The sequence below is a fragment of the Atheta coriaria genome, unplaced genomic scaffold (genome assembly GCF_025399875.1).
Source record: "Atheta coriaria isolate IRGN ID8LTWV9N9 unplaced genomic scaffold, Caltech_Dcor_3.1 hic_scaffold_10_pilon, whole genome shotgun sequence".
Lineage (NCBI taxonomy): Eukaryota > Metazoa > Arthropoda > Insecta > Coleoptera > Staphylinidae > Dalotia > Dalotia coriaria.
In genome coordinates this window covers 10,218,348-10,236,594 of record NW_027045452.1, presented here as the reverse complement: position 1 = coordinate 10,236,594, position 18,247 = coordinate 10,218,348, and the positions used below count along the sequence as shown (strand labels likewise).

At 40.5% G+C, this 18,247-nt stretch overlaps 4 protein-coding genes and 1 long non-coding RNA gene across 9 annotated transcripts; 3 read left to right on the top strand and 2 right to left on the bottom strand.

Moving 5' to 3' along the window:
* Positions 1-16: 16 nt before the first annotated feature.
* LOC135801306 (zinc finger protein GLIS2 homolog) lies at positions 17-1,202 on the top strand. Its single transcript, XM_065314740.1, is given in 4 exon segments — positions 17-266; positions 337-554; positions 612-892; positions 895-1,202. Coding segments are annotated over 4 exon segments (843 nt in total). The 5' UTR covers positions 17-98; the 3' UTR covers positions 1,071-1,202.
* LOC135800886 (mitogen-activated protein kinase kinase kinase 15-like) lies at positions 1,177-10,099 on the bottom strand. Its single transcript, XM_065314224.1, has 11 exons — positions 9,578-10,099; positions 8,930-9,153; positions 8,527-8,876; positions 6,293-8,461; positions 5,914-5,982; positions 5,208-5,759; positions 4,742-4,881; positions 2,329-3,265; positions 1,705-2,260; positions 1,518-1,637; positions 1,177-1,462 (listed from the first exon to the last, which is right to left on the bottom strand). The coding sequence occupies exons 1-11, from the start codon at positions 9,609-9,611 to the stop codon at positions 1,223-1,225; spliced, it is 5,391 nt and encodes a 1,796-aa protein (XP_065170296.1). The 5' UTR covers positions 9,612-10,099; the 3' UTR covers positions 1,177-1,222.
* Positions 3,735-4,682, top strand: LOC135801313 (uncharacterized). The gene is made up of 2 exons (XR_010550350.1): positions 3,735-3,982; positions 4,049-4,682. It is a non-coding gene; the product is annotated as an uncharacterized lncRNA (long non-coding RNA).
* Positions 10,100-10,552: 453 nt separating the features above from the next.
* On the top strand, positions 10,553-15,753 carry GAPcenA (GTPase activating protein and centrosome-associated). 4 transcript variants are annotated; one of them, XM_065313486.1, is made up of 11 exons: positions 10,553-10,710; positions 11,585-11,915; positions 11,970-12,153; positions 12,220-12,589; positions 12,660-13,118; positions 13,190-13,786; positions 13,842-14,153; positions 14,210-14,384; positions 14,543-14,820; positions 14,872-15,033; positions 15,084-15,753. In XM_065313486.1, exons 2-11 carry the CDS (start codon positions 11,588-11,590, stop codon positions 15,348-15,350), a joined length of 3,132 nt encoding a protein of 1,043 aa, XP_065169558.1. In that variant the 5' UTR covers positions 10,553-10,710; positions 11,585-11,587; the 3' UTR covers positions 15,351-15,753. The 4 variants fall into 4 exon arrangements, with proteins under 4 accessions (XP_065169558.1, XP_065169557.1, XP_065169560.1 ...); XM_065313485.1 differs by lacking the exon at positions 10,553-10,710 and adding an exon at positions 10,828-11,220; XM_065313488.1 differs by lacking the exon at positions 10,553-10,710 and adding an exon at positions 10,831-11,220 and having other exon boundaries at positions 14,573-14,820.
* Positions 14,179-18,186, bottom strand: LOC135800293 (glutathione hydrolase 7-like). Of its 2 annotated transcripts, XR_010550134.1 has the most exons (7): positions 18,083-18,186; positions 17,845-18,029; positions 17,044-17,195; positions 16,327-16,980; positions 16,005-16,276; positions 14,506-15,943; positions 14,179-14,444 (listed from the first exon to the last, which is right to left on the bottom strand). XR_010550134.1 is itself a non-coding variant. In XM_065313489.1 (6 exons), the coding sequence occupies exons 1-6, from the start codon at positions 18,096-18,098 to the stop codon at positions 15,771-15,773; spliced, it is 1,452 nt and encodes a 483-aa protein (XP_065169561.1). In that variant the 5' UTR covers positions 18,099-18,186; the 3' UTR covers positions 14,179-15,770. The 2 variants fall into 2 exon arrangements, 1 of the variants encoding a protein (XP_065169561.1); XM_065313489.1 differs by having other exon boundaries at positions 14,179-15,943.
* Positions 18,187-18,247: the final 61 nt, after the last annotated feature.

The following is an 18,247-nucleotide window of genomic DNA, read 5'->3' as shown; positions in this document are numbered from 1 at the left end:
GACATAATCCACTCCACGCTTATCATTCATATATAAACTCACTCAAATACTGCTCATGCAGCATCAGTAAAGTAGACTTACGCGAATCATCATCGAACATGTTACTCTGTGATCACAGGATGGTGGAAGGAAGTCCATTGCGGTACACCTACGATAATTCCTATCAACCGGATAAGACTTGTAGTTTATTCCGGCCGTATTTGCAAGTACATCACACCAACGATTATTATCCATACGTGCAGGAGGATATACTAGGCCATACAAATGTAAATTGCACAATCTTACACAACATAAAAACAAAATGGCTGACGCATTTTTTTTGCTTTAAATTTGCAGATGAGCGACAGCGAAGGTTCGATATCAAGCGCATCTAGCCTAGACTCACCGAAAGAAAAGTCTCTCAAGTGCTGCTGGCGTAACTGCGGGATAAACTTCGTCACATTAGACCAGCTTGCAGCTCACGTTGGGAAGGTACACGGTGCAAGCGGACCTGCAGGACTCTTCTACTGTGGATGGGAAGGATGTACACGTAATGACCGCGCGTTCAATGCAAGGTAATTGAAATCATTCACACCACCAGCACAATATAAACTAAAAAATAAATATTACAGGTATAAAATGTTAGTTCACGTTCGGACGCATACAAATGAAAAACCTCACCAGTGTTATCAATGCGACAAGTCATTCTCGCGTGCGGAGAATTTAAAAATTCATATTCGGTCGCACAGCGGTGAAAAACCCTACGCATGCCCAGTGCCCGGATGCAATAAGGCTTACTCCAACTCCAGCGATCGTTTTAAACACACACGTACCCACCAAGATGATAAACCCTACCCGTGTAAGGTGCCTGGATGTTCAAAACGCTACACCGACCCGAGTAGTCTACGAAAACATGTAAAACGTACAAGCATTACGCGACAGAAAATCTGCAAATGGCTGCCGTCAATGACAAGCACCACGGCCAGTCGGAGTATGCGTACAAGGAAAATTATACATGGAGCGGTATGATTGGCCGATACGAGATGGACATTGACACGCCGCTGGATTTAAGCATTTCGCGAAAAACTTAAATTATTTATGCATCAAAACTGGTTAATAATGACTGATATAACCTAGCTTTAAATCGTACTGAGTATTATACGAGTTGTTGTGTTGTTTGTTTGTTGTTTTCAAATATTGTGATAATAAAAGTAGTAAATTTATTTATTTTTCGTACCACAATTCAATTACGTAGTAATTGATTCATACCTTCAGTGATGACCTTCAAATCACCCAAGTCTTGATTGGCGATTGATATTAAATGAGCAATACCACGCTGTTGCATAAGAAGAAACTGTTTGAGTTCCTCTTGGCCGTCGGGGTCGATCTTATACACTTCGTTTTTGTTGCCGTACGGTTGTTTGATGTTATCTTGACAATACGAGTCGATTTTTAACGTGCTCAACATTTCATTGATTTTACCCTGGATAAATAAATATTTTATGAATAAAATTTCAAAAAAAGTTAATCACTCTTACCCTAAACTGTGTGGGCATGTTAAGATGTGTGTACATCATCTCCAAGCGTCCTTTAAGTATTTCTTCTTCTGGTTGTAACACCAAACCAATTTTACGCGTGCATTCCTGCTTGACTAATATCTATACAACACATGGTTATGTTATACATGTAATACTGGTTGCCTAACTAACTAAAATCCCAACTAACCTTTAATACTCGATGTTGCAGCTGCAGAAACTTTTGTTTCTGCTCCGCAATCTGCGCCAAAGATGCAGCATGTTTCTTTTTCAATTCCACAATCTCTTTATTGACTTTCGTTAAGAAACCCTGATGCAATCCGGTCTCAAACTCCTCGCACAGCATACGTTTTTTCAGGTTAGCAAAACCCATGATTGGCATCGGTAGATACTTACTAGGCAATGGATTATCAATCTGCGCAGCCTTCCACAACTGCTCATCAATACCAGGCGGTGGTTCCTTGAGATACTCTTCGAGCTGTGCTTTCGATGGTGCAACATAAGCGCTAATCGCAGATACACCAGCACCGGTCAATTGCTGTTTCTGTGCGGTTTGATTAAAATACGCAGCTAGATCAGCCGCTTGAATCTTCCTGCTTGTACCAGTCACACCTTTCTCACTAACAGTGATCATCATTTCGCTTTCTGTGTCTGTCACTGCTTTGATGTGAATAATATTCACCGTGAGATTCGGTTTATTGCCGAGAACACCGTTCAAACCGTTGATTATACTCTGTTTCATACCACTTTTAATAAAATTTAATTAATTTTAAGGTTAAGCATGTAAATCATTATAGGTTATGTCAATACTAACCTCAATTCACTTTCTTTTTTGTTGAAAACCAACTTAACATAACCATCAGCGTTGTCCATAGTTGGTATGACAACATAACTGATGGCTTTGAACCTGTAGAAAGGATTACAAGTATCGTACTCAACCGGTGGCGCTTGCGCAGAGTAAAAACCCTTCCCTGTACCCCAACATGCTTGCAGAATGTTCCATTTTTTAAGTATGTCATCCCTCTCGTCGCCGAAAACATTAATAGCATAAAATGACGCAAGGGTCTGTTGTGCCTTTACTGCATTTTGGTCCTGCGCGGGTTGTTGTGGTTGGGTACTCGTCCCAAACAACCCACCTGTACTGGTTCCACTTCCCCCGAAACCAAAACTGGGCGCTGTGCTGGTAGTACCAAAACCTCCAAAGGAAGGCGCGCTGGTGGCTGGTTTAAACCCACCGAAACCACTGGTACCTAATGTATTACTACCTGTACCAAATAGGCTAGTAGGTGCAGCAGTCCCGAAAACACTCGATTGTGTAGTTGCAGGTGCTCCAAATGAAGTTCCAAAACCAGGAGCTGTACCAGTTGTAGTCGAACCAAATAGAGACGGGGCTTGTGTTGTTTGTGTAGTTGGCGCACCGAATAAAGATGGCTGCGCTTGGCCAGTCTGGGCGCCGGAGGAGAAAAGGGATGGCGTTTGTGTACTACCAAAAAGTGGTTTACTTACGGCTGGTGTACCGAAGAGGTTAGCAGTAGAAGCAGCTGGTGTACCAAAAGAAGAAAACAAAGTAGGTGCTGGGGTGGATGTTGCTGTTGATCCAAAACCACCAAAAGATTGATTAGCAGCAGGGGCTCCGAAGGTGGTTCCGGTTGTGCCGAAGCCCGTGGATTGAGCTGGAGTCCCAAAACCCAGCCGGGGTTGTGACTGTGTCGATGGTGTTCCAAAATTTAAAGGTGTACCAAAACCAGTAGCTGAAAATTTAAAATAATTACAATTTTAAAAGAATAAATTTATCCCTACTAATATTATAAATGCGAAAGTCCTGATGTTTGTTACACTTTCACGCAAAAACTACTCAACCGATCATCATGAAAATTTCTACACATATTCTAAGTGGTCCCCGAATGGTTATAGGCTACTTTTTATTTAATAAAAAAATTATTTTTTAAATAAAATAAAGAAATAGTTTAGCCAATAATACCTCTGCATCTGGCTATTTGACTACTTTAACGCCATCTAGCATTCCAGCAATGAAGCTCAAACCTAAGTACTATAGTACCATCACACTGTATTATCACACGGTATTACCGACAGCTACGTCAACATCAAATCCAATTGATTACACTGTGGAGACTGTACACTATACTTCCATAGACTATACTTTCAGCCATTTTAAACTTCCCGCCATTCTACTTCATTGTTACTTCTTCTGAGACTACAGACGCGTACGGAAGCAACTTCATTATTTTCGATATTCGCGAGCGAAGCCAAGGGTTAAAGCTAGTAAAGAATAAAAATATTTAACTTGTCAAAGTTTAAAACATCAAATAAACAAATGTCACGCATATCTTGTCATTGTTATTGTAAGATATTCTCAACTTCTCTCACTTATCGTTCGTATCACGCCGAGAACACAACTAGAATCAAAAGTAAACAAAATGGCGGCTTACCATGAACACGTTGACCATGTAAATATCACAAAATCATTAAATTTACACATTTACAACTTATTTTACATAATTTTACTCCCCCAGAACATAAAGGCAATTACCCAACCGCCGTTTGTGTACCCTTCAAGGGCCCCACAACGCATGACCACGGTTTTATCAACACAAATACCATCAACAACTGAAATTTCAACCACAACTCAACCAATTGAAATATTGCAAGCCGTCGCATCGTCAAATGAGACATTCTTCAATGAAAACTTTACTAATTTCGATGAATACAACACTACAGTCGGTGTAATCGAACCAGAAGAATCTAAAGTAACTAATGTTACAAGAGTATTCGATTGGATGAAGCCTCCAGGTGCAAATTTAGACAATAATATACTACGAATGTCTCATCAGGATAAAAATCTGTTGCCTGATGATAGATACCGCGCAGATTACACATTATACATCATCCTTGGCTCGATTCTTGCTGTATTGATTATTCTCACCATTGTTACAATTATGCTATATAAAGCATACAAGTCAAAGGATCAGTACAGTTTAACTTCAAGAGGAAATCGCGTGCGGGTTTTCGGATTTCCTCATGAAGAAGCCACCACTTCACGCGGAGACGACCATGAAGTCGTTGATTTTGATAAGGATAGTTATAGATTTTAGTTATACATTGATCTAATCAATCTTTCTGTTAATAATAAACCATTTTTTGCATAAACATGCGTGATTTTGAATCCAAACAAATGAATAACTTGTTTAACCTCAAAAAGTACTCACGTTTGTTCGGTGTATTGAAAGTGTTCTGTGCGCCAAACATCCTCACTGTTTTTAAGTTACTACAAACGTAATTATAAATTAATCGGTACACATGTGTTTTAGTTATTGTTCTAGTATCTATCACGTTGTAATTTGAGTAAAATTTTTAGAGATTTGTGACATCAACAAGTTTTGTTTTGTGTGGAAACGGCGCACAAGCAGTTTGCGGTCTAAATAAATACGAAAAGTGCATCGCAGCGACATCTATCAGACAATTATGAAACTAATTCACAAACATCTGTGCCAGTCACGATAAATATCTTTGAATATCGCATGAATTGAACGCAAATAAATCTATTACTCTTATTCTTAAATCTATTATTTCTGATATCACACATTCGTTTCAATTATTGCTTCCACATTTCGTATTAATGTTAATATAACAAAGAAAACACTCGTAAAATAAATAAAGAATTCTCTTCCTCACGACACGCTTGGTACAACAATATCAATCTCTGGATTGAACGCATTGATTGCAACAGTCACGCTGGATCGAGTCAAATTATCCAGCGCGAACATCCAATGCGGTTTTATCTGGTGACTTCGTAAAACTTCTGTAACAACCGACTGATAGACACAAATAGCGAATTGCAGCTGCATGATGGCTTCCTGATCGAAATCGAATTCACTCTTCAATTGATTGACGGCTTGTTCAATTGCTTGCGATGGTTGATTGGGACGTTCGTTCAAATTCTCCTTGAGCGCTGTCATTAAAATCTCCAGATGTTTCTTGGTAAGAATTAACGTTTTTTCTTTGATTTCGCTTTCGATGCGTTGCATCCACAACTCAGTGATTTTCGTCTCGTCCTGTGTGAGGACTTTGGTAAGTGTCAGACGGCGTTGTGAGTCTTTTTTCAACATGTAAAAACCGTCAGTTTCGCCATTTTCATCCACTTCCGGTGAGAGAAGTGTACCTTGCGAGTTGCGGCGTGTGCAGTCTTGTTCATTCTCTAAATCAATAGACGGAGTTGATGCAAGACTGAAATTTTAAAATATTTTATCAATAAAAAGAATAAACATGAAAAAAACATGAAAAACATTTAAAACAAACAAAAGCAGATTAATTTACATTGAAAACCATGGTCATCTAGTGCTAATCATCGAAATAATTTAGAATTTAGTGCAACTGTTACCTGTTCATTGATAGCAAACTGGGACTGGGTATATGAATGGGTTGTAAAAAGTGCCTTCGACTTTCCGAGCTGCAAACACATGAATAAACCAAATAGAAACCAAAAATAACTCAGAATCGAAACAAATCAATATATACCACGAGTAGACAAAGGTCCAATTGTCTGAATAACCTTTTGTAAACATTGTCGTGTTCACAACCAAAACCAAAACACAAATAATATTCAATTCATGCACTTGTCATGTAAAACCGATAAGAAATGTAATGTAAACAGCGGCAATCATCAACATAACCTCAACTATTTGAATTTACAACCATATTTCTGCCAAAACAAAATAAAACAAAACACAAATCAACATAAATTTTAATAAAACACTTACTCTGCTGATTCAGGTGATGTTGGCGTCTGGTTAGCACTGCATGACTTCCCGGAAATCGGCGGTTTTCCCACAACTCTATCCGCAGGCATGGAAACACTGCGATTAAACTCCGCATTTAATCTCACCGACTTTTTCCGGTCGCCTAGGAAAGGATCTTCGAGTAATTGCTGCGCGGTGGAACGCTTTTCCGGATCAGGTTCAAAACACCTCAAAATAAACGTCTTTGCTCTTTCAGACATCTCCGCCGGTACCTGTGGATGAGCCTTGTAATACCCAACTTTAAAAACCGCGGCTTGCGGTGATCCTAACTCAATAAACGGCGGTTTCCCAGTCGCCATTTCCACGACAGTACAGCCCAACGACCAGATATCAGCCGGCGCACCGTACCCTCTTTGACCTTTGTCGATTACCTCCGGTGCCATGTACTGTAACGTCCCGGCGAAGGTTTCCGTGGATGGACACAACCCAGCCAGACGTTTCGACGTACCAAAATCGGAAATTTTCACCACTCCACTGTAAGTATTGACCAAAACATTGTCACCTTTAATATCGCGATGGACAATATTCTGGTCATGCAAATACTTCAATCCTTCAAGGATCTGTTTCGTGTAGAACGCGATTGTTTGCTCGCTATTCTTGAGAGGACCCCAATTTGTACGTACCAAGGCACTGAGTGACCCACCTGGGACTTGCTCCATGAAAATCTTAAAGAAATTATCCTCGGATAATGATCCCAAGTATTGTACAATATTTCTATGACGTAGTTGTGAATGTAGACGGATTTCTTCGTGCAGCGGTTGGACTGCACCGAGATTCTTCTCCGGCACTTCCTTCACGGCGATTCGCACTTGCGTATTGAGATCCCTAGCAGCATAAACGATACCATAGGTACCTTTACCTAAAACTTTCCGCTTGCCTTGCTCATCCTTCTCGTATTCGTATTTAATATCACTTGAAGTTTCAAGTTCCATTAAACCGCCGCCATCTTTGTCGGATGTCAAGGTCGAGATGAGGTCATAGAACTTTTGTCGGCACTTCTCCGACGGAAGAAAGATCTGAAAGTCATCAGAGTTCTGATGGACGTATAAAAAGAGACACCGTTCGTCCCGCTTGTAGAAACTAACGCTACGGATCATATCAGGCACGAATTCCCATGAATGGATTTGTGTGCAGTCATTTCGTAGAGATTTAAGGCAGACATTCGTGATTTGCAGTGTTGGTTGATCAGCGCCTAAATTTACACAAACGTAAGTAGGCATTAACTCTTTGGATGATTCTAGAACCAACGCAGGCAGACGTATGGCTTCATCCGAAGGATCTTTAGTCGCTTCCAAGAAAAACTCCATCCAAAAATGAAAGATTTGTTCTTCAGGCGTGTGATCCTCTTCTTTTCTTTTGGTACTAAACCTATCTATAAGCTGAATATTCCCCACGGTGCTCTTCAGATACCAATCGGGAGGTTTTATACGAAACATGCACTCAGCAGCTTGAATTGCCTTGGTATATTGCTCAACCAAGACAGAAATCTCAAAAAACGTAGCTACATCCCAATAATCCTGCAGGGAATTCAAACTTCCCTTCTTACCTATCAAATTATTAAGCACCATACCAATGCGTTGTAATTCTTCGCAGTCTTTTATATCTGCGCCCCCAATTACCAGCAAAGTAGCGAGGTTTATACCTGCGTAGATATTCGGTTGGTCTTCGAATCCTTTCCTGTACCAATGCGTGGCTTGCTCCAGACTGTTTTTATCCGTGTGGTCACTCTCAATGAATTTATCCTTGTAAATCCGCCCGCAGAGACAGACCATATCAGGAAAGTGGTTCTCCTTTTTCTCCAGGGCTTTTATACACACCTGAAGGGCTTTCTCACGATCACCTGGATTCTTACGTCGATTGAGAGCGAATGCATACCAGAATTGTATGTATGAGTTGATGAATTTACGTGAGTTTGGTATTGAGTGTAGGTCATCGACTAGTTGCACCATGGCGTCGTAATCTTGTTCATCACGGAAGTAGAATAACATTGTGAGAACCACATCACCGGAGAGGACGTTGGGATCATCAAGACGTTTACGGATATTATGTAGGGCGTGTTTTAATTCAGCGCCGCTCTTCTGATCGCGCAGTTTTTTCAAATCGGAGAGGAATTTATCTTTCATATAAGCTCTGTCAAAATTAAATTAGAGGTTATGTTGTACATTTTTGAAGGTTATATCTATAACCTAACTTACTTGCACTGAATTTCGACATCTTGTAGCAATTTCTTCAGCCTGTGTTGTAATAATTCCACACTTTCATCGTTTTTAAAACCTACAGATGTTGTCAAACAAGTCTGGTCCTCTTCTGATAGAGAATAAGACACAAAAGTGTAATTCCCACTAGATAATTTCACGCGTAGCGTTGTCTGTTGATCCACATCATTATAAAGCAATATATTCATCTTCATATTGCAAGATTCCCGAACTCCGAGATGATAGAATAGTGTACTTTGTTGAGTTGCAAGTGAAACATCGACAATTGCAACATCAGCGGTGTAAATGCCGCTTATTTCATCCGATTCACCAAAATCTAACTTTTCAAACTGAAAATACACATGAAATTCACTTTATTTGCTTGCTTATGTTTTATATTTACCTGTATATGATGTAAATTAGCGCCTAGATTCTCACAAACAAGTTTAACTTCTTCAAAGGCTTTCTTTCGGTGTGCAAGTTGGTGCGTTTCGTTGATGTCTATCACACAGACGACGTCCATTTGCGGACGGGTGCTTACTGTGCTGATTGTGCTGCTTGAAGGCAGTGCGTGGGCGGTGGCGGAGAGATCACTGAAGGAACTCATGCTGTCGATGCTTTTACAGTCTAAAACAAATTAAAAGTTTAGAAAAATGCGTGTAAATTTTGACATTTGACATCCAGACATCCAGAAAAAGTTTTAATTTTATCAGTTACACTTAAAATTAATAAATTTGTACTTGGAAGTCAATATATTCATACGAATGTATTGTTTTCTTGAATAATTAATGATTGACTAGTTAAAGTTCACTAGAAATCACATCCTGCGTGACTTTTCGTATAAATATCATGATTGTCAACTGTTTTACGAAATGTTTGTAAATTTTGACATATGACAACTTTCCGAAAGATTTTTACACTTAACTCTTGATATTTACACATTATTAACTAATTTTTAATATAATTTTACTAGAATTAACGTGCTGGATGATATTTTTGATTATTTTCGTATTAAATGTCAAATATTGCTTGTTTATTGTTTGTTACTCACCGATATCAGCCTCGGGCACGGCTAAGTGTGGCATGATGGCACAGTGGCACTAAAAATAAACACAGACGACGGGAAATTCGTCGAAACGATGGCAACTTATGTAACGTCGCAGCGGGTCCAAGCGCGTAGGCGTTGATTGTGCAGGACTGTGCAGACGGACAGAAGACGAGCGTGATTGTCGCATGTTTTGCACCGCGACACGTGAAATTGAAATCGAAAGCGAAACGATTTCGATCACCGTGTCCACTGCACTGCTGCACCAAAGCAGTGGTGGTGGTGGTGGTGCTGTCCGCGTTTCTCTGGCGACGTGACTGCGAAAGATTTCCGTTCCGCGAGTAGTGTGTTATTTTTATTCGATTTTATGTTGCGTGGTGTCGGCTCAAGGTCACGACGTACGCCGCGTTGTTTGAATCAAATGTTTGTTTGTTTGGCGAATTGTACGCGCCGCGTGAGCGGTTGCCTGGATAGATTGTTGTGGGTCGATTGAATGTTTAACAATGCGATAAATCTGCGATTAATAAGGTGCGCCGTGTTCGTGTGCGTGGGCGGGTCGCACAAACATACAAATCACGGCACGGCGACAACTGCGACTCGCCTCGGGATTTAACTGTCGTAAAACGCCTGCATAATCTGGTTTTATAATGATTTCAGACATTTTTATGTGTAATTAACGTAGGAATCTTTGTTTGAACTGAAATCAAGATGAATAATCTTATCTTACACGTGAATTTGCGATTTTGAGATGCGCAGAATGCGTAAATCTATGTTTTAACATAGGCAACCATTAATACACCATCGGCCATTACAAAACTTTTAAAAATTAGTGTATAACGGGTTGCCTATGTTAAAACCACGTTTAACTTGTATTCGTTTGGTTTTTTCGTTATCAAAAATCGTGTTTGAAACTTTATAGTCTAATCACGCTGATATTCCTGTTGTTCCGGAACACATTGCCACACACAATTGGCGTACTCTTATCATTTCCACCAACTGGTTTTCACAGTTTGCTTCAATAAGTTGCAACAGTTACAAGTTAAATTAACCGAACTATTTGAAAAATTCGCTCAGACGTAAGAATTTATTGTAAAAACACGCACACGTGGGTGTATATTTAGTTAAAATGGATTTAAAAGGTAACGTGATAATATTTAATCAAAACGACCTTCACACTTGCCCTTGTGGCAGGTATTTGTATTAAACCCATACGAAACTAAATTAAAACAAAATGAAAAACAGCATTCAGTCATAAAAATTTGAACGTTTTTCACACGTCACGCGTTAATCAATTGTCCATTGTAGCGGAAAATAAATGTTTATAACCCAGTTGCAAGTGTTTGCATCGTTTAAATCAATCACAACAAATCGGTTATTCAATATTTTGAAGGTTAACTTCCCACACACCAATCGCGCGACTGTCAAAAAACAGTCGTCGTTCGTTTGTTTGACAACGTTAACAATGCAATCAAGTCGCGAGCAGCGCAGCGTCTACAACTGCAACAAATCCTTGTAATTTGCCATCGTTACACGCGCGCCGCTTAAAGAATCGCCATTAATAACTGCTATCACACGCTGATTTCGTACAGTAAACAACCTGCAAGCGACGACGCCTGGATAAAATGTAACAATTCCCAGACAGTAAAAACGTAGGTATAATTGATTACAATTTGAAACGCTGCGCTTGCAACATTTATAATCATATCTATAAACATTGTTTGTGTAATTAATACGTATACAACGACTAATCAGCCATTGCGGTTGTCATTTCATCCATTGCTGTAGTTTGACAGTGAACAGAAACAAGTGTTGTTTATTTTAAAGATGGTAACTGAAAAATTCCTCGTCATGATCGCGTCGGAGGCTTTTATCGCTGATAACTCGTAAACGCGATGCCATACAGTAAATATCCACGCATGAATCTATTCACAATTAAATTCTACATTTAATACATCATAAATTTATAGAAATACTTGTCTGGGTCAAAAGTTATGCGCTAATTTTGTTTGGTAGGTGATGGAGGATAGTCTGAGCGTGAAATCGAACGAATCTGTGGCCACAAGCGACGAGTTTGACTTCGTCTACGACAAGTGGGAGAAGGATAAGACCTGTGGTGATCAAGCTTCGGCTGTGGCAAGCAGGACGCCGACGACGCCGACGCTGGCAGTCACCGGCGGCGACGTTTCGTCGCTAGCGCACGCCATGACAGAAGTCCTGCGGGAGAACGATGATGCTGGAGAGTGTAAAGTAGGCCAGTCCATGTTTTACATCTCGCAGGGACTCACACCTACGGAGAAACAGGACGCGATGAAACCGGATTATGAATTTGAGGAGGAAGATGAAGGTATTTTTTAAATTCAAAATATTTTATTAATTTTTGATGTTTTTATAATTTTAGTCTCAGATGTTGATCAAGATTGTACCATTTTCAATGGTATTAAGTATCTGGGAGCTGCGAATATCATCGCGCCGAAGTGCGACGATGAAATTCAGCGGAACATCGCCATTTTGAATGAGCAATCGGCTGAGAACGGTATTAAAGTGTCTGTTTCAGTGCCATCGTCCTCACAGGGACTTGTCGTGTAAGTTTACAACAAAAATCACTATTTTTGTTTATTTTTCATTAATTTATTTAAATTTCTTTGAAGTTTATACGATGCTTCAACGAATTCGGTGATTGCTCGTTATGAAATCCACCGCATCTTGTATTTCTGCGCCGGGGTGATTAAAACAGCCGAAGCCAGTTGTTTCGCGTTCACGTGGTCGCATGGCGATACCCTGGAGGCGACCATCTTTCAATGTCACGTCTTTCGGTGTGATATCGCCGAAGCAGTCCCGCGGGTTTCCGGGTGTTTCGTGAAGGCGTTCGAGCGTGCAGTCGCCGCAACACGATCCATGACCTCATCGATTATATCCAGCACGGATAATATGTCGGCTTCCTGTACGACTTTATCAGAAGCACGGCATGTTATGTATGTTTTTGAGGTTAATTTAGAGATTAAGGAGGATGATGGACGTGTAAGTGTTTTATTATTACTTTTTTTCATTTAGGGATTAAATATAATTATTTATGTTTTTTTATTATCAGGGTTATGCTACTGTAGCAAAAGACCGTAGTGGTTTCCGCCTGCGTTGTAATCTCGACAAGCAGATTTGTCTAAACATCAAACAAGTATCGGATGAAGGACAAATCCTGCACATTGAGCGCTGTTTCGGTGTCCTGCTAGCGCCCGGCCGCCATTTGCGCAGTTCCGACATGCAGTTGCTCGAAATGATCGAAACTTCTGTACCCAGTGGTAATAAAAACACATGCGCTGTATCCGCCTGCTGGGACGCATCAGAAGATGCATTTGCTGCATTAAACGTCGAAAGTCCCAAAGATGGCCGCCAGTATATGACCATCGCTATAGATTTAGTCATCCGAGGTATACAGGAACCTGTACGGTTCCACATTGAAACGCCTGTGAAGATATGCAACCAAAATGACAGGTTTTGGTTGTTTCAAAAGCGCGGATTAGTACAACAGTTCTTTTTGAATTTAAAAGAAGTATGTATCAACCAAACACATAGTATAATAATAATATTAATATTTTAACCTTGTTTGTTGTTTGTTATCAGACGATAAACGAAAATGCTGACGTCATTTACGAAGTCGTCGGGATGGAAACCTCCGGCGAGTTGGACCGCAACCGCCTGAATCTCACCCTGAATCTATCCGGACTCATCAATTCACCGAGTATCACATCCCTGGATACAATGACACCGAAAGATGAGTATCTCTCCGACGGGGATGAGCCGTTATTGAGTGGTACTGGTTTAGTATCCAAGGATTGTCCGGATGATGTGCTTGGTTTATGGGGTGATGTCCTCAACAAATGGAACACGACAAATCAACGCCCTAAACAGTTAAGCAGTCTGGTTAAACTAGGCATACCGGAAGCTCTGCGAGGAAAAGTCTGGCAACGTTTAGCTGGAACAGATGAAAACACTCAAATGATGGAAACCTACCGGATATTAATCACCAAAGACAGTTCCTGTGAGACTGTCATTCAGCGAGACATCGCGCGCACCTTTCCTGCGCATGATTTCTTCAAACAAGTCGGCGGACTTGGACAGGATTCACTTTATAGAGTTAGCAAGGCGTATGCTGTGTATGATGTTGAGGTTGGGTACTGTCAAGGGTTAAGTTTTCTTGCTGCTACGTTGTTGTTACATGTAAGTGTTGAAAAAACAAAATGGTGGATTTTTTTTATTTGAGGTTATTTTATAGATGCCAGAAGAAGAAGCTTTCTGCGTGTTGGTGAAACTTATGTATGACTATGGCCTGCGTGATTTATACAAGGATGGTTTTGATAATTTGTATTTGCGTCTGTATCAGCTGAATAAGTTAATGGAGGAGCAAGTACCGCAGTTGTATCGGCACTTTACCGAGCATAACATTGAGACGCACATGTTTGCGTCGCAATGGTTCCTCACGCTGTTCACGGCGCGTTTTCCGCTCTTTTTTGTTTTTCATATTATTGACGTGTTTCTGCTGCAAGGCGTGGATACGCTGTTTCAAGTCGCGCTTGCGCTGTTAATGGTGAGTTTAATATAAAAATATCAACTTATTGAAAAAAATAATTATGTTTTATTTAGATGTCAAAAAAGGATTTAGTTTCGTTGGACTTTGAAGGAATATTGAAATATTTCCGTGTTTCCTTGCCGAAAAAGATTCGTACCGAGCAGTTCGCAAAGGAGTTGATTAAATACGCATGCGCTTTGAAAGTCAAAAAGTTAAAGAAGTACGAAGCGGAGTTTATCGCACTTAAAGGTATTTCCTATTTAGTTTACTTTATAACATAACCTCAACTCAAGCCTGTTTCTTTGTAACCTGCAATTGCATGTGAAGCATGAATATTTCTTTGCTACACTTTAGACTAGATCATTCTTACTTGTCGTGTTGCACAATGAGTGTATCACACTATGTAGACAGCTGGGAAAATATCATATTGGATTCAGAGGCAGATAGCATGGAGACGCAGGCGAGCGAAGTGGAGCAGCTGCGATTGGTTGTCACGCGGCAGGACGACGAGCGCAAGATGATGCTGGACGAGATCTGTCAACTCAAAGAGATGTTTAAGCGAGAAGTCGAGCAGGCAGAGAGTGTGCAGCGAGAGAACGCCGCCAGTATTGCTGATTACAAGCTGATTCGACATCGATTGGATAGTCAACTTAGTGCTGTCACCGCCGAATTGGATTTACTAAAAGTATTTAAATCAAAATTCAATTCAAAATAAATATTAATATGTTTTGTTTAGTCACAAGTTAGTAAGTGCGACGCATGCGCAAAGTATATCAATGGTAAGTGCATGTCAGAAGAAGGCGATGGCGATAACGTGCCTACAGAGAGAGTGAGAGAGCTGGAGTTTCAACTGGCGCGGGCGAAACTTGCGCAGGTTGAAGCCGAGTGTAAAAATCAGGTTGGTTGCCTAACCTATCTACAATCCCTCTGTTAATTTCTGTCATTTAGGATTTGACACATCAACTGCGCTCGACCGAGAACGAATTAAACTCTTCGAAGCGCACCTGGGGTCCATGGCTGTCAAAAACATTGACATCCATCAAAGAAGTGGCGAACAAGAAAGATTTCGCCGGTTTCCCGCAGCCTACGTTCATCTCACACGTAAATCCTACACCAACGCGTCGTGATAGCGCACCGCACTCGCTCGATTCGCGCTATCAGCCGGGTTTGCTGAAGGATTCCGCCAGTTGTAGCTCTCTCAAAACGCACAACTAACACGGTAACATGTACACATGTACTTAGTTCACATACACATTCACATACTCACAAACAAGAAACATTCCCGTGTGTTTAGTCAGGGTTTGCGCGTCCATGTTAGCAAATATGTTCAGTTTGAAGGCCCGTGCCATTTTTTTTTCAAGTCACTTATACGATATATTTATGTACACGTATTGTATGTATATGAATAGTTAGTTTGTTTGATTATTTCGCGATCAGCAGCCATGTTTTCCTTAGCGCTAGCCTAAGTATTAGGTTTTTATTTATTTTATTCTGTTGCAAATCAATCGCGTGGTTCGATTTTTTCGTTTTATTATTACATTAACAACAAAAGTATATATTTATTATATTATAGGGTCCAAAACAATATATAAATATATTGCTTTAAATGCAAAAATAAGTCTTACTAGTTTTGGTTTAGCGGAAACGACTAGAAATACCACCACCGCGACTGTCCGAATGTGAGCTGAGTGTGTCCGCCATCTTCTCGACAACATTGCAGCTGCCGTACGGTTCTTTGATGTGCACCTGGCGGCCTAACTTTTCAAAATGGCCGACGACTTCATCCGGAAACGACGGATTATGATCATCTAAATGTTTATTTCATAACCTATATTATTCCGATTTCTTTTATATTTTATGTTTACTAACCTTCAAAACCAACAGAGCCGTCGTTAAACAAGTTGAATCTGGGTATTTCCACGCCGGTAGTCACATTATTACCGGCGATAAGCAGCCCGGAGAGGACTTGGCTTGCTGTAGCGATATTATTTGCGCCGAGGATGAGTCTGCGTCCACAAACAACTTCGGCATCGGTGACGATGATTGGTACACGACTACACGCGATGTTAACCGAAGTTTTGACGTCGGTAATGTATCCAGCAGGGTTTAATTCACGCGACCCAAATAGTTGAAACATTCCCCTGCAGTTTTAAACGTTAAACTTGTAAAATATTAAGTTATGATTGCTTACGTGACTAACGAAACGTAGTTATCATCTTTATCAATAACTGCGATGTTGGACGATGTGCCTTCGTGATAATTACTCGTGATGTTCAAGTCTTCATAGAGTAATTTGGTTGTTTCGCCGATATGATAGTAATACTCAGCGTCTTGCACCGCCGCCATTTTGGTAAAGTTATTCTGACCGATGCGCTGCATATTCATTAACAGTTCCGGTCCGATAGATGGCGCATTGGGTACGCAGATATTAAACTCATTTAATTTACTGCACAGCGCTGTCGATGAGGTCGGGGTGTTTTCTAGTGTAATATAACTTCTTAAATCCTCTTCGGCGATGTCTGCGTAGCTCTGCAAAGTTTCCGCGAGTTTCGGTGTGATTTTCGCGAATTGCCCGGCTTCAAGATGGCCGTAGAGTGACTGGACATTCGCTGTATCAATCGCCAACGCTAAACTTTTCGGTATGAAAAACCCGCGCTGCGCTAACAAGATGGCGGGCTCGAGTAGTTGCCGCCAGGTCATCGACGCATGTTGCTGATGGATATATGACAAACCAATCACAAGTCGAGGTAGAATTTCAGCGATTTTTGTGTTTACATTGCGTCGGAATGTTATCACCTGTGGTGGGTCACGTGTACGATGGTTGTAAATCATAAACTGCCCTTCGCTAAACAAATAACCTCAAATTAAAAATGGCGTCCAAGTATAGGTTAAAACATGGAGAACATACGCATCTAGTCCGGTAAAATGTGGATTAACCACAGCCAAACAGAAAGCCGTCGCAATGGCGGCGTCAGCAGCATTTCCACCTTTTTTCAGGGTAGCTGTACCAATTTCCGAACATTCCCGACTGTCGCTCGCCACGCTACCGTGCGGCACAACCTAAAACCACACAAAGAAATAAAACTTCATATTAACTTTAAAATATTTATTTATTAAAGTTCTACGTGATTTCTTCTCAATGTACATTTTATATATACAGTTTGACATGTTTCGCCCTGAGGGCATCTTCATAAACTAATAAATAAATATATTCATACATAGGAGAGAAAAAAAAACACAATACATATGTATTGTTGCATGAAGATATGAAGATAGCTGTAAAAGTGACTATTCAGAGCACCGTACGAAGTTAGCAGTAAAAGTTACTCGTGTTCAGGGCACCGTACGAAGGTAGCGGTAGAAGTGACTCGATTCAGGGCACCCTACGAGGCTAGGGATAATAGTGACTTTATTCAAGGCACCGTACGAAGGTAGCGATAGATGTGACTCGATTCAGGGCACCGTACGAAGGTAGCGATAGAAGTGACTCGATTCAGGGCACCGTACGAAGCTAGTGGTAAATATACCTCGTGTTCAGTTTATGAAGATGCCCTCAGAGCGAAACATGTCAAACTCAATATATAAATTGTAAATCCAACAGAAATCACGTAAAACTTAAATAAATAAATATTTCTAAGCTATACATTGAATTACGTATATTATTCATCAATGAAACTAATAAAATTCATAATTACTTGATAATATTTACCTGATAATCGCCGTAATAGATTTGTAATAACAACGCAAAGGTAATTACAACACTAAGCACACCAAATGAGGTGCTTACAAGCCGCGACCCGCCTAGACAATCATCGCCCGAGAAACAACTGCTGCAATTCCAGCTTTTTTGACGTCCCCCAGACTTTAAAGGTATATCTTCTCTAGTTTCATGCGCTAAAAACAGCCGAAATAACATAATAATAAACGCGGTGTAAATATTTACTTACAAGCGTCCGACGCCATTGAAATTTTATGCTGTTGCGGTGTTTATTTCGAGACGTACGAATCGCGACTGCTGAGTGCGGAGTGAATAACGGTACGCAGTAAAAGAAAAGAAAAAGTTCAACGTGTTGGCTTTGCTTGCACAAGCATCAACCACACATGTACTCTTG